Source organism: Artemia franciscana, chromosome 4 (genome assembly GCF_032884065.1).
Source record: "Artemia franciscana chromosome 4, ASM3288406v1, whole genome shotgun sequence".
Taxonomy (NCBI): domain Eukaryota; kingdom Metazoa; phylum Arthropoda; class Branchiopoda; order Anostraca; family Artemiidae; genus Artemia; species Artemia franciscana.
The window spans coordinates 48,669,541-48,686,892 of record NC_088866.1 but is presented as its reverse complement, the minus strand read 5'-3'; the positions used below and the strand labels follow the sequence as shown (position 1 = coordinate 48,686,892).

At 35.7% G+C, this 17,352-nt stretch overlaps 1 protein-coding gene across 3 annotated transcripts in view; it reads right to left on the bottom strand.

Annotated features, from left to right (window-relative positions):
• Positions 1-17,352, bottom strand: part of LOC136026532 (rap guanine nucleotide exchange factor 4-like) — a 788,659-nt gene that overhangs the window by 611,704 nt on the left and 159,603 nt on the right. For all 3 annotated transcript variants that reach the window (XM_065703199.1, XM_065703201.1, XM_065703204.1), the window contains 2 exons: positions 9,205-9,406; positions 1,588-1,733 (listed from right to left, as the gene is read on the bottom strand). In XM_065703199.1, coding sequence (XP_065559271.1) covers positions 1,588-1,733; positions 9,205-9,406 — 348 coding nt within the window. The remainder of the gene's footprint in view (positions 1-1,587; positions 1,734-9,204; positions 9,407-17,352) is intronic.

The window sequence follows — 17,352 nt, the reverse complement described above, 5'->3', positions numbered from 1 at the left end:
ATGATTTTACCTTACGAGGTTCCCAACTGGCAAATTACTCAATTTTATTTTTGATTATTTATTATTTTCATGGCGATTTCAAATCACAGAGGATACCGCACCAAGCTTTAACGTTAAAACCGACGGTGCGTACTTCATGGCTTTTCAGGCAGGAATTGCGTTGCGAAGGGGGGGGGGGAGGAAAATATCCAGCATATTTACACAGAATAGAAGAAAACAAGTCAACAGTGAAAATGAAATATAAATACCAAAATAAAAGAGACACCATTATTTTATTTTGAACCATTTTACTTTTACTTTCATTTACTTTCATTTACTTTCATTTACTTTCATTTTACTTTCATTTTAAGCTTTTACTTTCAAAAAGTAAGAAACATTTACTTTCATTTTAAGCTTCATAATTTGGTTCTTAAGGCGATAGGAATAAAATTTTAGGTCCAGTAAAGAAGGGGGTAGAGGCCAGCCTTATGTGCCAGAAAATTGTGTTCGAAAACAATTCTTTGTATAGCCCTGAGTTGTAATTTCTTGAGAAGGGCTGATCCAAGTACCTTTCAAGATTTTCTCGGAAGATATTTTGGCCTCCTGAACCCCCTTACTCTATGATCATGCTTATAGTGACATCTGTTTAACTTTTTTGTCTATTTCGGAGATGCAGCACTGAACCCCCCCCCCCTTAGACAAACCTTTTATTTTCTGTTTTCCCCAAAAAGAAATATTGCGTCTTTGGTGGAAATTTGAAATAAATAGCTTTCTTGTAGAGATTTAAAATAAATAGCTTAATAAAAGAAAGTTAAAACGAAAATATATAAGTCAAATGAAAACTAAGTTTATTGAATAATTACCAAATTTAAGCGGAAACTTATGTGATTTTCTACGCTAATTTTAACTTTTAACCTTAATTTTCTAGGTTTAAGTTATGACAAGCTTATTCTTTCACATTTTTTTTTTTTCACAAGATTTTTTCATACTTGGCAACATAAAATCCACAAAACAACGCCTAGAATCATCATTAGTTGTCATAGAAAAAACTATTTTAAGATTAAAAAAGGAGCATGAAGATTCCGGCTCTGATCAAGTACGAAAGGCTTTTTAAGAAGAGTTTTTCTTATTTTCAGAATTTAATAATTGCTCATTATGAAATTTATTTTGCTTCTACAATTTTGAGCTTTCCATAACGTAGCAAAAACTTCCCAACGTTAAGTTTTATGCAAGGATCGAGCCTAATCCGAACTGTCAACTTTACTGAAAAAACTTGCTTCTGATAATTACATAACGTAACGTAAAGTCTTTCTTATCCTAGTGTGAGAAGTTCTACGACATAGTGTGAAAGCACCTTTGTTTTCGGTCTTTTTTCATGTAAAATGGAAATTCAAATCACCTTTCGTTTTGGTTCCTCTTGTTTTTGTCCTAGATCTAATTTCCATAAGTTGATACTTTGATTTATGTTGTTTGACCTTTATAAGTAGCTAGATGCTTGGGGAATTGACTCTCTTAAACCTATCCCACGCAAACACTGCTGTTTTATCCTTTCATTTCTCCCCAAAGAAAAGTTTACTATTTGTGGCAATATAAAACGAGAAAGCTTACAAATAGTTCCTGGCTTAGGGTGAGATTCAAAAGCAATCACTGAAGCCAATTCCCGTTTAATAGAAGTAGACAGGTGAGATAATGAACTGATATGTACTAGCTCTTCGTAAATTGCTTCTACATCTTCTTCAGTACGCTCTTCAGGACTAAAAAATAAACACAGAGCATAAGAAAAAAAATAAGGCTAAAAACTAATCAAACAGTTCGTGGTAACGAACTGTAGTAAGGAGCAACCCGGCTCAATAGTAAACGAAACTCTAAAAAACGGAATTTCGATGCTAAAAGATATATCAAAAGAATTGGATTTTTATGCTGATTTTAAATATATAAGTTTCATCAAATTTAGTCTTTGTCATCAAAAGTTAAGAGCCTGAGAAAATTTGCCTTATTTTGGAAAATAGGGGGTAACACCCCCTAAAAGTCATAGGATCTTAATGAAAATTACACCATCGCATTCAGCGTATCAGAGAACTCTATAGAAAAAATTTCAAGGTCCAATCTACAGAAATGTGGAATTTCGTATTTTTTGCCAGAAGACAAATCACGGGTGCGTGTTTATTTGTTTTTTGTTTTTTTTTTCCCAGGGGTCATCGCATCGACCAAGTGGTCCTAGAGTGTTGCAAAAGGGCTCATTCTAACGGAAATGAAAAGTTCTAGTGCCCTTTTTAAGTGACCAAAAAATTGGAGGGCACCTAGGCCCCCTCCCACGCTCATTTTTTCCCCAAAGTCAACGGATCAAAATTTTGAGATAGCCATATTGTTCCGCATAGTCAAAAACCATAATAACTATGTCTTTGGGGATGACTTACCCCCCACAGTCCCTGGGGGAGGGGCTGCAAGTTACAAACTTTGACCAATGTTTACATACAGTAATGGTTACTGGGAAGTGTACCGACGTTATCAGGGGGATTTTTGTGATTTGGGTGTGGGGTTCAGGGGAGGGGGCTATATGGGAGGATCTTTCCTTGGAGGAATATTTCATGGGGGAAGAGAAATTCCATGAAAAGGGCGCAGGACTTTCTAGCATTACTACAAAAAAAACAATGAAAATGTAAACATGAAAAAGTTTTTTCAATTGAAAGTAAGGAGAAGCATTAAAACTTAAAACGAACAGAGATTATTACGCATATGAGGGGTTCTAAAAATACTCTACCATAAAGAGCGAGGTATTTAGGAGGAGATAAATACTTCGCTCTTTATGCTAAATTTTTTTTTAATAATTTCAACTATTTATTCTACGGCCTTTCTGATTCAAGGGTCATTCTTAAAGAATTGGGATAAAACAAGATTTAGTGTGAAGAGCGAGGTATTAACGAGGGGACCAACCCCCTCATATATATAATCAAAAATATGAGAATATAAAAGTTTGTTACGTAAGTTAATTCTTAAGTTACGTATTTTTTTTACTAATAAAAACGTTCGTTAAAAATAAAAGATCTAGTTGCCTTTTTAAGTAACCGATTTAAGTGTGTTAACTTTTTAAGTGTGTGTGTGTGTGTGTGTGTGTGTGTGTGTGTGTGTGTGTGTGTGTGTGTGTGTGTGTGTGTGTGTGTGTGTGTGTGTGTGTGTGTGTGTGTGTGTGTGTGTGTGTGTGTGTGTGTGTGTGTGTGTGTGTGTGTGTGTGTGTGTGTGTGTGTGTGTGTGTGTGTGTGTGTGTGTGTGTGTGTGTGTGTGTGTGTGTGTGTTTGTGTGTGTGTATCTAATTAGAAAGGAATAATAGCACTGCAACATTATCAAATAGGGTATAAAAATCAAATAGGGTATAAAATCAGGAGACGGTGGGCAAAAAATATAGCAATACAGTCATAAGGCTTTATTGTAAAGTCAAGATGTGTAAAGTCAAATTTTCGTTTTATATTCAAAAATAATTATCATGCCTGAACAGTGATTTAATCATGTATTATAGAAATGTTCTTTAGGGCTCTGGACCCTCTGCTACTAAAAGGAATCGCAATCTTGAAAATTATTCATTACAACAATTTGTATAATAAGCATGCAAAACTTTTATGAAAATATTATTATTGACCCTGAGATGTTAAACCTCCCCGTTTTAAATTATCTCCCTTTTTAAATGTTGTTTATATCTTCTCCAAAATTATGTTTCAGTTGCGCTCCCGGGGCGAATATACTTTTACACCGGTAATTCCAATTCCTTTTATTTAGAGAAAAAATGGTTTTTTTATTTTGTCCTTTTTATCCTTAGATCACAAAGTAAATTACAGTAGACCCCTTCCCACTCACATAGATTGACGTTTCAAAAAACAAACAAAAAAAAACGAAAAAAAAAATGGAGAAATTTCCTTATAAACGCAATGAAACATGAAGATTTTCATTTGACACTACATTGTTCCCCTGACAGCGACGTCGAAAAGAGATTGTTTCTATCAGTGAATCTTTCCCCGTGGAGAAAACTGACCATTTTCTTAACGAACTGTGAAACATCTATTCTACGGCAGTTAGAATAGATATAATGAAGGTAATGCATTATTAAGAAGAAGTGAGGAAGATCTATTAATTAAAATATAGTTCATTAATGAGAATATATATATTATCTTCGTCTTCATCTTTAAAATAAAACTCATCAGAAACAAAATTATTCTAGCATTCCACTGCATCTGGAAGCTTAAGAGTTTGTTGAGGCATGATGTTTCCGTCTGCTTCCTTTGGAGCATTGGAGCTTAGGCCAAGCTATTAAGACTCGATGCAAAAGGGATGGTACATTCCCAAAAATAAGTAAGGAAAGTCTGTTTTGTAAAATACAAGTCAATTATGAAACTATGTCAACAATCTTCATCTTCGTCTTTTAAATGAAGACTTTAAGAAACCTATTTATTCCAGAATTGTCAATTTCTACTACTTTGGGGGCCTTATTACTGAAACTGTATAAAGTGTTATTATTATCGACGCAGAGTTGCATAATATATTGTCGCCATATTAGATGACCGTGTTACTGCTAAAGTAGCGTTGACATACACATCGGCTGTATTTATTAAAAGCGTGTTATGTGACATTTTTTCGCAGTATTTGTGGCTCATTTTTGCGGTGTAGAAGCTTGTGTTTTACTCGGAAGGTTTGAATCTTATACTCTGATTTCAATGTCATTAACTACTAAAGTGCTGAAATATTTTCCTTACCACATAAAACTGAAACATGTCCCTTTGACTATCTAAAAGCTTTGTGCATTTATTAAGCCATACCACTAGGAAGTGTGAGGCACACAACGAGGGGACATTGACAAAGCCGCCTGATTGGTTAAATTTGCAATTTTGCACAAAGATCCCTTGACTGTAGAACTTGATGCCAATTAACGTCCAGTTTAAGATCAGTACTGATGAGCCAGTTTCACCCAGTTTTACTAGATTTCAGGCATTAGAAAGTGCGATCATGAATGCTTAGATATCATGTTCTGATAAAGAATACGCCGAAGGGTTAACTTAAAAAGAATTGCTTTGAAACTGTGCTGATTTGAAGAATTCAGGGTGATATCATCTGAAAAAGCACCGTGGTGCCCAATATGGCAAAACTAGTTCCATCCTTCTAAGAACAACACAGCTTTGAATCAAGAAATCGCTTTCACTCCTAATTCCTATTGTGATGGATGTACTGATGATCTATCTTGTGAGAGAAGAATATATACACATTATCTTTATTAGCTCCGTCTCCAGAATCATATCAGAAGTAAGGAGTATCGAGGGATCTAAGAATAAACCTGGCTGAATAGAAGCAATATCCCTTGACACCAATGTGTCTTTAACAAAGACATATTGACCATATATTAATTTTCACATAGTTCGTGGTAACAAAGTGTAGTAAGGTGTGGGTTCAATAGTAACCAGAACTCTAAAAAACGGAATTTTGATACCAGCAGTTACATCAAAAGAATTACATTTTAATTCTGATTTTAAATATTTAAGTTTCCTCAAGTTTGGTCTTACCCATCAAAAGTTATGAGCCTGTAAAATTTGCCTTATCTTAACAAATAGGGGGACACATCCCATAAGAGTCACAGAAGAGAACCCTACTGTAGAAGTTTCAAGCTCCTATCTACAAAAATGTTGAATTTTTTATTTTGTATTTTAATTTTGACAGATCACGGATGCGTGTTTATATGTTTTGTTGTTGTTTTTTCCCCAGGGGTCAATCGTATTGACCCAGTGGTCCTAGAATGTGGTGAGAGGGCTCATTCTAACGGAAATAAAAGTTCTAGTGCCATTTTAAGTGACCAAAAAATTGGAGAGCACACAGGCCCCATCCGACGCTCACTTTTTTCCCGAAGTCACCAGATAAAAATTTTGAGATAGCCATGTTGTACAACATAGTCGAAAACCCTAATAATTATGTCCTTGGGGACGACTTAATACCCCGCAGTCCCCTGGGGAGGGGCTGCAAGTTACAAACTTTGACCATTGTTTACACTTAGTAATGGTTATTAGGAAATCTATAGACGTTTTCAGGGGGACTCTTTTGCGTTGGGGTGGGTCGGAGGGAGTGGTTACATGGAAGGATATTTCCATGGAGGAATTTATCATGAGGGAAGAGAATTTCCATGAAGGGGCGCAGAATTTCCTAGCATTATTTAAAAAAAAAACAATGCGAAAATAAATAAAAAAGTTTTTCAACTGGAAGCTGGAAGCAGCATTAAAACTTAAAACGAACAGAAAATATTACATATATAAGGGGGTTCGTATCGTCCACAATAATTTGCTCTTTACGCTAAAATATTTTTGATAATTTCAACTATTAATTCTACAGCCTTTGTGATTCAGGGGTTATTCTTCAAGAATTGGGACAAAATTCAAGCTTTAGTGTAAAGAGCGAGGTATTGAACAGGGGGAGAACCCCTTCATATTATACGTAATAAAAATGTACAAATATAGAAGTTCGCTACGTAATTTAATTCGTAAGTTACGTATATTTATCACTAATGAAAACGTTCATCAAAAAAGTTCTAGTTGCATTTCTAAGTAACCAAAAATGGAAGGCCAACTAGGCCTCCTCCCCCGCCTCTTTTTTTCAAAAATGTCCTATCATAACTATGAGTAAGCCATTAAGCCCCCAAAAAATTGATATACAAATTTCGTTTTAGTTATTCATGTGCGGTGAGCCAAAGTAAAAACATGCATTAATTCAAAAACATTCAGAAATTAAATTAAAAAAACCAGTTTTTTAACTGTAAGTAAGGAGCGACATCAAAACTTAGAACGGGCAGAAATTATTCCGTATGTGAAAGGAGTTGTCCCTTCCTCAACACCTCACTCTTTACGCTAAAGCTTGACTCTGTCACAGTTCTACTTTTTAATACAATAAAAAACCTTGTTAGTATTTAAGGTTAAAAAAAAATGACTCTCTAACTATACTACCTAAGCGTGGATATCTGTTCAAACACGATTCTCAGGCATGGAAAACATAATAATTAGGAAATTAAATAACAATTTTAAAATACTGCATCCCAAAAAATGTCTTCTTACTCGCTTACTCACGCAAGAATCAATCAGGTTTGTAAAAGGCAGAATTATTTATCTCTCCAGAAATTGTCACATATTAAATGTCACAGTTAAGATTTGTCATTTAGAATTAGTTTTTAATGCACGGGCATCAAAAGCCTAGGCTATTTGGCTTCCCTTTTAGAAATAAGACTTTGGGATTATCTGACTGGCTTGTGCTTTCATCATGATAGCATAGGAAAGTCGTTACCTCTCCTTACATTTTAAACTTCATTCTGTGTTTGAAAGTACCAAGGACACGAAAAAATAAAAACCTGTTTTTTTTTAAATTCGTTCAGTGGAAACTTAAACAACCATATACGCCCTAACAAATTAGTAAAACCCAGGAATTCAAATTTTTTTTAAGATAAAAAAAATCACATTTACTTATTTATCATTTACGCTGCTATTTAAATTTAGCGGGCGCCATTTTGAAAATAAGGGAAATGTCTCAAAAATCAGCAAAAAATGAGCAAAAATATATATATAATCACACCTGGACATCGTAAATTTCTTGATACTGCCATAAAACAAACACTGCTATAAATCTAAGCTATGCATTAATATGAATGTTATCAAAATTACTCAAAATTTAAACACTCCAAATTGTTAGCTATATGACTTACCTAAAAAAGTATCTTTGTAAAAAGAACAATTAGGCTATTCTAGTGAGTTGTATGTGTACATAAAAGGGCACATTATTGTGTCCTTTTATATACCTATCAACATATTACTAGTGTCCTTATATTTTTCTGATTCAGACAATGTCACTTTTATAACATAGTGTGGCAACAACAGAAATTAACGCAATGATAAATCTTGACAGCTGTATAACAGGTAAAATGAAAATGGTAGAAAACCCAGGTTTTCAAGTATTAACAATGGAACCAGGAGATGAATCCAGGGGCAAAAATTTTCATTTTAATGCCCTTGGTTCTTTAAGGCTTATACTCCCTGTGCAACTTTAATATGTTATTTTTCTGCAGTCATACGTTATTATTTTTAACTTACTGCAAATTTTGGAAATTTTTTTAAGAGACATTGCTCCTCTGGGGATTATCCATAATATGGTTAAAAGAGCGTTGACTGATATTAGCCCGAGAGCATCAGTAAGGTATTATTACCATGAACTTCATATACTAGCTCCTGCGAGGATAAGTAAATTGTATATTGCTTTGCTTATGTTTATGTATATGTGCATATCAAAGCTGGTAAAGCCATATACAAAACTGATACAAATAAGCATAATAATTAAGCAGATAGTTCTAACTTCACCATTTTTCACTATAATCATCATCACTGATCATTGCGTACGTTCTCTTTGCTTTTAACTTGTTCATCTTTCTTGACTTGTTTGTCTTGCTTGACTTGTTCATCGTACAAAAAATGAACTGTGCATCTATTCAATATTTTGCGGATGCAGCACTACCAAAGCATTCCACGAACAAAGGATTATGGCCCAGAAGTTTCTGGCGATATGAAACAGTTCATCGACAGTCGCTTAAGTGTTACTGAATCCTGAAAGCTCAGAACCACGCGGTCAAGATAATAACAAGGAAGAAACCCCAGGTAAAACCAAGAATCATTTCCTTAGAAAAGAAGAATCCCTCCACCCCAAGGGAGAGCAGCACTGCTGCTTCAGAAATTCTGCAACTTAAAAATGCCGTACAGTGCAGACAACCAGGATCTTGTAAAAAACCAAGAGGATTGTGCACATAGTGCAACATTTTTCGTACCTTGACACGAGACAGTAATCGCTTTTAAAAATTTCACGAAGAGTGAAGCTTTATTTAACAAAATCTTTTGATATGTGATTTTTTTTTTCTAAGTTGGGATGGACAGGGACCAAGTGTCAACACCTGTGAACTTTTCTAAAGAGGAGGGAGTTAAGAGGGGAGATTTTTTAAAACCTTAGTAGTGTTGATAAGGACTTTTTTAACTCGTTTCAAAGGATAAAAAACAGGAGAACTGTTTCTATGTTCAGGTCGGTGACGAATAAAAATCCGTGACAAAAATAGACCAACGTAATGGAATTTTTAGCAAATGAAATATAATTTTTCAACAAAGATAAATAAGACAGCAATATTTATTTTAATCTTCGACCTTATTCTAGGGTTTAAACTCAGGAGCTTACTGTTTCCGCAAGATGGCTCGGAGAACTGCATCAGGGGCCTTTTTCAAGAGTATCGAAATAGCATCGTCTTTCCGTGTTTCAGCCTCACGTATTTCTTCTCTGGACGGCAAGGGAACTTCATCAGAAAAATCATCCAAGTACGAATCTTGGGTAAATTTGTAGAGCACTCCACGATCTTGAAATTGAACTGCGTCTGAAGTTACTAAAAATAAATAATTGGGTCTCAAAGTAGGACATAAATTAAAACTTAAAAGTTTGTGCAGGGAAATGAGATAAATTAAGAAACTTTTCTGCTTGATATAATTTATCAAAAACTTCAAAGAGACATGGGATAATTGAATAGCTTTTAATTTGTAGGTTTCAAAGTAAGACTTTAATAACGCGGCACAAGGATTTCCAAGGCGTGTCTTGTCTTGGGCAAAAGTCTTGTCACCACGCACAAGTCTTGTCAAGAGCTTTAAAGCAACATGGGATAATTGAAGTTTTTAATTTATAGGTTTCAAAGTAAAACCTCGGTAACGCGGCATAAGTGTCACCCTTCTTAAAGGGGCTATCGTTTTGAGAATTGGATTGAACAGGTATTCAATAAGGGCAAATTTATGCATTAAAAACTCACTCAATGCATTTCTGGTGTGCATGTAGTGGAAAATTATAGCTCAATTGTTTCTTAAAACTTTACAACTAGAAAATTTTCTTTGGGATCACTAGTGCCTTATCAGCATGTACCATAAATATTTATGAATTTACACAGACTAAAATTATTGGAGCGAATCATTTGGGTGGGGAAGGGGTGTAAATTATATTCAGAATAATTTGAATTATAACTTATATTTTTTCCGGTTTTGTCACCCAAAACTTTTAATATCATGCACACACTTGACAGTTTAGTACAAAATTTTGTTTCGGTTTTAATGAATGTAATAACCAAAAAAACCCAATTCAAACAAAATTCATTTTGACAATTGCCGTCAAATTTGAGATGGCACTGCTCATGTAAAGAGAATTTTTACCCAAAATCCTTGTAGTTATTTTTCTTTATCAAAAGTTTAATAGAAATATGTAAATTTAGCATCAAATTGCAACTTATTATAATAAAAACCCAAAATACCTCAGGCGATTGTTTAAGCCTTATTTAACCTATTTTCATTTCTATCATCACTACCCGCGACAGTAATTGGCATGTCAATAGCACTAAAAATATTTTTTTTGAATCATTTCAAATAAATTGTAATACCAGCAAGGTCGGATTTGAAGCTTTGACGCCTCTACGCCCAAGCGTTTTGATGCTCCATTTTCGGAAGATTTTTGGGGATAACGGAAGCAATGAACAGAACACAACTGATCAGCCAAAAGTAATGAAAGAGAGTAGCGATACCGAACTCTCTGCTACCATTTTAGGGAGACATCTGACAGTTTATAAGTGACAACGGAATTCCTTTTTTTTTAATCACTTTTATGTGAATAGGTAGCGCGGCGGCTGAGTACACATGGCACTTTGACGGTAAGTCACATCATTCCAGTTTTGGGTAATAAGAAAATCACTGAGTGATAATTTATTGCATCCCCCTGGAATTGTGCGCCTCTAAATCTGGTACTTGTGGGCCTATTAGTAAATCCTAACCTGAATAACAGAGCTCAAATATCTCAGTTTGTTTTGTAGAAGTTAATTTAAATCTTAAAACGAAAGGAAATTAGTTATTGAAAGATACCGAACATAAGAGAGCAAAAAAGATAATCTATGAAAAAACAGAACCTGAAATAAAAAACAATTACAATGAACAATGAGCTCCAGCTTTAAATGACATTGACTTTTAGAAATTACCATAAATAGGGTTGGTGCTGCCCCCTAAACTCTATTAAAGGCTAAAATGTCGCTTGCTCTTTACTAAAGATTTACTGAAATATATAAAATGACCAAAAGTTTTGTTCAGCCGATTTAGTTAAGGGCTGAATAATTGAAAATTAATAACTCACTTTAAGGAGCAATGAATTTAAACTTGCACTTTCCAGTTTACTAAAAAACAAAAGAAAAAAACAAACAAAAAGAAAACAGGAAAATTAATGATCGTGGATGGTCAGTTTGATATACATATACTGATATTCATTCCTTGAAGTTGTAATAATTTTTTATTTGTTAAAATCAAAAAAGTAAAAACACATAAAATATAGTTTGTTTTCAGAAAAGTGCAAATTATGTTCTAGTCTTTAGAAGGCATGGGGTTTGTCAGCTCTACTCATGATAATGTTTGCTTGTTTTGAGTTTGACTCAATTTATTGTAACTTGCATTGGTTTAGGGTTTCGTGTATTTGTTGATAGATATTTGCTGCAATTTTATGCTTTGAAGAATTTTTTACTTTATTTCTGCTCATTTTTGGGTTAATCAAGCTTTAACTTTTCTTTGAAAAATTTGTTTTGCTGAAAATTTTTTTAGATTATTTCGAATTTCTAGTAATTTCTAATCAATGTCTAATAATTTTTTTAAATTATTTCTTTTATATTTGTTATTGACATGTCTTTTTTGTGAAAAAAAAGTAACATATTATATCGTTTGTTTTTTCTATAAGAATCCGCTAGTTTGGTTTGCTATTTGTATGTCTGAGATTCTTTTTCACAGATGTTTAATCCTGACACAAATAGTATTGTTTAGTTCGATTTTATACCTACTGAAGTTGACCTGAAAAATGAAACTTAATATAATTCCCAAAAGATTCTATCTATGCTCTTTGACAACCTGGATACATTTACACTCTTTTGAATTAATTTAATTGTAAGAGCAGAAGTAGGAAAAGCAGTAGCCCCAAAAGTTTCAACTTAATACCCCCATAATTCTTGATATATTGCTGAGGTGTCTTATTGGCAACTATACACATAGTGTCTTTTGATTAAGTTTTAAAGCGTAATGGACCAAATAAATAATTCTGGGGAGTTGACATGCCTATCATCCCTAGAGTACAGTATCCCTATTGTACTCTACTAGAGTGCTGTATCCCTGGATACAGCTTAGTAGCTGTATCCACGCATCACCATTGTTTTCTTCAAAATCCCCTTCAGCACACGCTGAAAATTTAAACTTAATGCAACCAACTGCTCCTGAAGCACTTCTGATATGCCTTTTTGACAACCTGTGTGGGTATAATTGTTTCGGTTTAGTTCCGTGCAGTTTCCCAAATTTTCACCTTAAAACACTCAGTTTTGGTAGCAGGAGTAGTAGCGGTACCAGTAGACTTAATATTAGTAGCCTTAGCTTTAGTGGCAGCAGTAAGAGTAGAAGTAGTAATAATAGCAGCAGTTGTAGCAGTATGAGCAGAAGCAGTAGTATTAGGATTGAGATATTTCCTTTTGGTTATTGCAATGCACCCCCCCCCAACAATTCCTGTTAGTTTCAACTTCAAGCATCAAACTATTCCTAAGACGCTGCTGTTGCACTTTTTTGACAACCTGTACACAGACGGTTTGTTGTGAGTGAGTTCACCAAAAAAAAAAAAAAATTCTTGAAAATTTCACCTTCATATCTTTAGGTATAGTTAGAATAATAGTTACAGTAGTAGTATTGGTATTAATATCAGTAGTATTAATATTAATAGCGACAATACTAGTAGCAGCAGTAGTATTAATGTATTACTTTTACGAGTAGTTGCAACAGAAGTAGTAGTTGAAGTAGTTGCAGTAGTGGTAGTAAATGTATGAGTGATAGAAGTAGCCTATTAGTAGTTGAGTGAACATATTGGATTTTGGTCAGATAATCTTTCCCTTCTAGCATTCTCTAAAAGTTCCTACTTAATACCCAGATCAATTCTTGAGATATGTCCTTTTGACAATTTACATGCATATAGCTCCTTTTGCAGAGGCAGACTTGTCCGAGGGGGGGGGGCAAGTGGGCAATCACCCCCTGAGCCGGGCCATTTTTGGGCCAGTCATTTATTTTTCTACGTACAAGAGTGCACTTGACATAATTTTCAACAAAAGATTCTGCTTGACAATTTTTTAACTGTCTTATTATAGGCCTACGTACAGATTTAGCGTAGATACCAGCATCCTGCCCTAGGAAGAGACGAATACCGCTGTCAAACAGGTTCATTCATGGGCTGAAATTTGACACACATAACCCGAAGGTTGTCACTTGACTCAGGGGTTGTATTTTTGTGTGTCATTTTGTATCCGATTTCTCTACAAGCTAGTAGGAGAGTCAGTACTCAGTACATAATGGAGCGTCAAGGTGTTCTTTTGGAAATCGTTAAATGATAATTTTGCCTTGTTTTCCTATGTAAAAGGATTTCAGCTTAGAAAAAGTATAACATTTCGGCTATCGCGTTCATCACATTTTTTTTTACTTTTGAGAAGATTGACGAGGAAACTAATGGAAAAGTTAAGGAATGAGTGAAAAAACTTATAATGAAGCAAAGAAAAGAACTTTGCAAGGCTGGAAAAGACCTAGAACAGAGAAAGCACTCATTTATACGGAGAGCTAAGGTCAGTAAAACTTTTTGCCACTTTTTTTCAACTAGTGGGTCAGGATTAAAAGTTTTTGGATCTTGGATCAAAAAGCTTGTCAGTCTATTGAGGCTGCGTCCATTATACCATTTCTATTGGCAAGATTCAAGATTCAAGGTCAAACTAGGGGCTTCGGTAACCTTAGCTCGAACAGAGCCCCACTCATTTGAGGTCTGTCGAGTCGACCCTGTGAGTTACTGTTGCATCGGTTTAACTTTTCTTATGGCGTTTTTTTTTTTTTTTTCAGTCTCGGGAGATGAGGCCTGAACATACGACACCTAAAAAGGAAGCTTTTTTTCGTCTGTCATTTTTCACGTTTCGCTTTCATAAAGCCATAAGTCAATGACCGGATTGCGATTTTTTCACAATCCTTGGGTTGTGGACAAATCCTATCAAATCATTGAATATTGATAAAACATAAATTTTGTTTGCTCATGGTATAAAAGTGAGTTCAAATAAAGGTTTAGCTTCATGGCAGCAATTTCTGTGACATTTTACAGAAGTCCTGAGAATTCCAACCTACTTCGGCTGCTTGTGCACCTGGTGTGATACTATGCTTATACAAGCATTCTATTTTGAAGAATAATTTTCCAAAACCGCACGACATTGACTCAGGTTCAACATAGGGTAAGCCAACATCGTCAAATAGTGTGACGCCTTCCAGACCAGTAAAACCAGTAGCGAAGGAATCCACACCATATCGGAACCAAACTGGAAGTGCTAACTCAGACGCAAAGTAAGGTTTTGGTGAGCCACCTTTCCCAGTAAGTGTGTCTATTTCCTACTCTTTATCGCGGAATACGACTCATGCTCAGAAATTAAATTTCGTGAAGTTACATCTGTTCTGCCGGGACCACCTCAAATAGAAAAGCCTAGCTTTGACTTGGCTTCGATTTACTACCGGGATCTTACGACTGGTTCCGTTTAACGATTTTGGGTTACTCTTGAAACTAGAAAAATGGCAGTAAAATAATTTTTCAGCATATACATTGGGTTTCCGACAGAAAGTCGCAGTTCGCTTCTGGGTTCATTAACTTCAGGAATACCCAGGAGAAAGTCCAGGCACATGAAAAGTCGAAAATTTTTATCGCTGAGGCTCGAGCATACACTCAAGCTGAAGACTGCCGAGACTTTAGATGCCTCATTAAAAGCGCTTTGCCCAGAAAACAAAAATAAGAGATGTTGCAAAACATTCATATACGGAACGGCGTTTCCAAGGTCTTGAAAATGTTGGGGAAACACGGATTACCTTTCAAAGCATACGGCAGCCAGGAGAGACTTGAGCTTCAAACAAAGCCGAGAATAAACAAAGGAAACCTCTTTGAGGTCATACTTTTTGCTTTTGAAATATGACGTCCCACTTAAGGAACATCAGGAAAAAGCAATAGAGAATAACAGAAAAAGGAAATCGAACATGGATGTGAGCGAAAAATTAAGAGACGCATGTATAGCTTTTTTTCTGAGACGATGGTCCAGAAAGGGATAAGGAGCATTAGAAACACATGCGGAGAGCTATAGTGATCAAAATCGGTGAAAAAAGGTACATCATCCAAATTGACACGGCTCAGGACGACGGGGTTGTGGATAAGGCTTCTATTGTGTTAAGATATGTGAAAGATTAAGAAATTCAAGAACCGATATTTGCTGTCATACCTGTCCAAGATCCTAATGGCAAGGGTGAGGGGCGAATTTAACGAACTTCATTCTCATATTAAAAACCATATTCCAGATTTGGTTTGCATCTGGTGCTACAGTCGCGTTGTAAACCTTTACATTGTTAATTGCTTCATTACAACAGAAGCGAGGAATATCTTCGGCACAATGAACAGAATTTCATATTTCTTTGCTGAGTTCCGCAAACGAATGGGCCTGAGACTACAACAAGTAGAGAACACAAAAGAAGGACAGTCAAAGTTGAAAAGTTGACAGAAAATCAGGGAAACTCGTTAGAGAGCAAAAAATGTCGCCTATTTGGAGGCTTTCTGGCGACGAATGCCATTGCTTAGATGCAGTGCCCGTTTTGTCCTTTGTTGAAAACAGCAGTTCTTTCGACTCAGAAATTTCATGTGAAGCAGACTCAGTGCTGAGTTATCCTACAGGGTACAAGCAATCCTAACCACTCAGTTGTTTCTTGCTTTATTTGGAGTTATTGGTCCTATTTCAGTTTATCTCCAGACAAAAGGACTAGACTTTTTGATGCCCTGGAAAATGGTTGATAGGGCAAGAAGGGATCTAGACAGCATTTACTTAAAGAAAACACCTCTAAGTTCGTGTCAAAAATCCAGGGTCTTCTAGAGACCACTTCATTGAACCTTGAAATTAACTCAGAGCTACCAGCTTGTTGCGTTGCCAAAAAAAATTTCATACCAGGAGAACCGGCATAAGCTCCTTGACCCGAAGATTCGAAAACTCGATATCGAGTCAATCTGTTCAGTTTAGCATTTGACCAAATAAGAACCAGCCCAAAAAAGATCTTCAGAGAACAAATAGCTCATTTTCGAAGTATATTTCTTACAGTCCAGCAAGTTAAGCCTTGTGCATCGAGGTGAAATTCCATTGGCAGCCCTTCAAAACGGTTGCAGAGATGGCTAAGCTTTTTCATGACGATGGCAGCTCAGAGCTACCAGCTTGTCACAATGCCAAGAAAAAGTGCATACCAGCAGAAACGGCATAAGTTCCTCGACCTGAAGATTCTAAACCTCGATATCGATTCAATGCGTTCAAGTTAGTTTTTGACCAAATAAGAACCAGCCAAAAAAAAAGATCTTCAGAGGACAAATAGCTTATTTTCGACGTATATTTCGTGCAACCCACTAAGTTCAGCCTTGTGCGTCGAGGTAGAATTCCATAGTCTTTCCTTCAAAACGTTGCAGAGATGGCAGAGGTTTCTCACGACGATCTGAGGTCAAAACTGAAAAGCTTTACCTCAGTTTACGACAAAATAATTAGCGTGGGTCGTAAAAATAGCCGGGATAGACCTGGTGCTGAGTATGACGATGAACTTAAACTTGGAGCTGAATGTGGAGGGGCTAATTTGCCAGACACAACTTCCAGAAGTTCATGCAACAACTATATAATTCGCGCGTATCGGCTGCTATTAAGGCAAAATGTGTGCTAAGTCAGTTGTGAAAGATCCTTCAACAAACTGAAGCTGATTAAGACAAGAATTATAACTACAATATCAGATGATATCCTGGAAACATTCAGTTGATGTCATTTGAGTGGGAGCTGCTTGATTCAGTGAAGTCTGAAGATGTTTTTGAAGACGTGAAAAGAGATTCGAAAACTTAATAATCATTTTTTTCAGTGCAGTATTTTTTGCCTTTTTTAGTCCAGTTATTTTGTTTTGCATTTGATCAAAGTAGACATTTTGTGTTCTGATGGAAAGTCAAAAAGCTCTGAGCGGCATTAAACATCCTTCTAAAGACGAAAAATACCGCAAATGTTCTTCGGCCCAGATTTCCATGATGCAGGACAAAAGTTGAAAATATTATACAGCTGAAAATACAATACCGCTCTCCCTTTATGTGGAAACCGGAACAATACCGAGCACTACCGAATATCAGGGAGATCTGGCCAATAAAATTAGAGGTATCTGTCTTCTTCCTACTGTAGGCTTACTTCTTCGCTTACCGGGTAGTACCGATTTGCCTTGG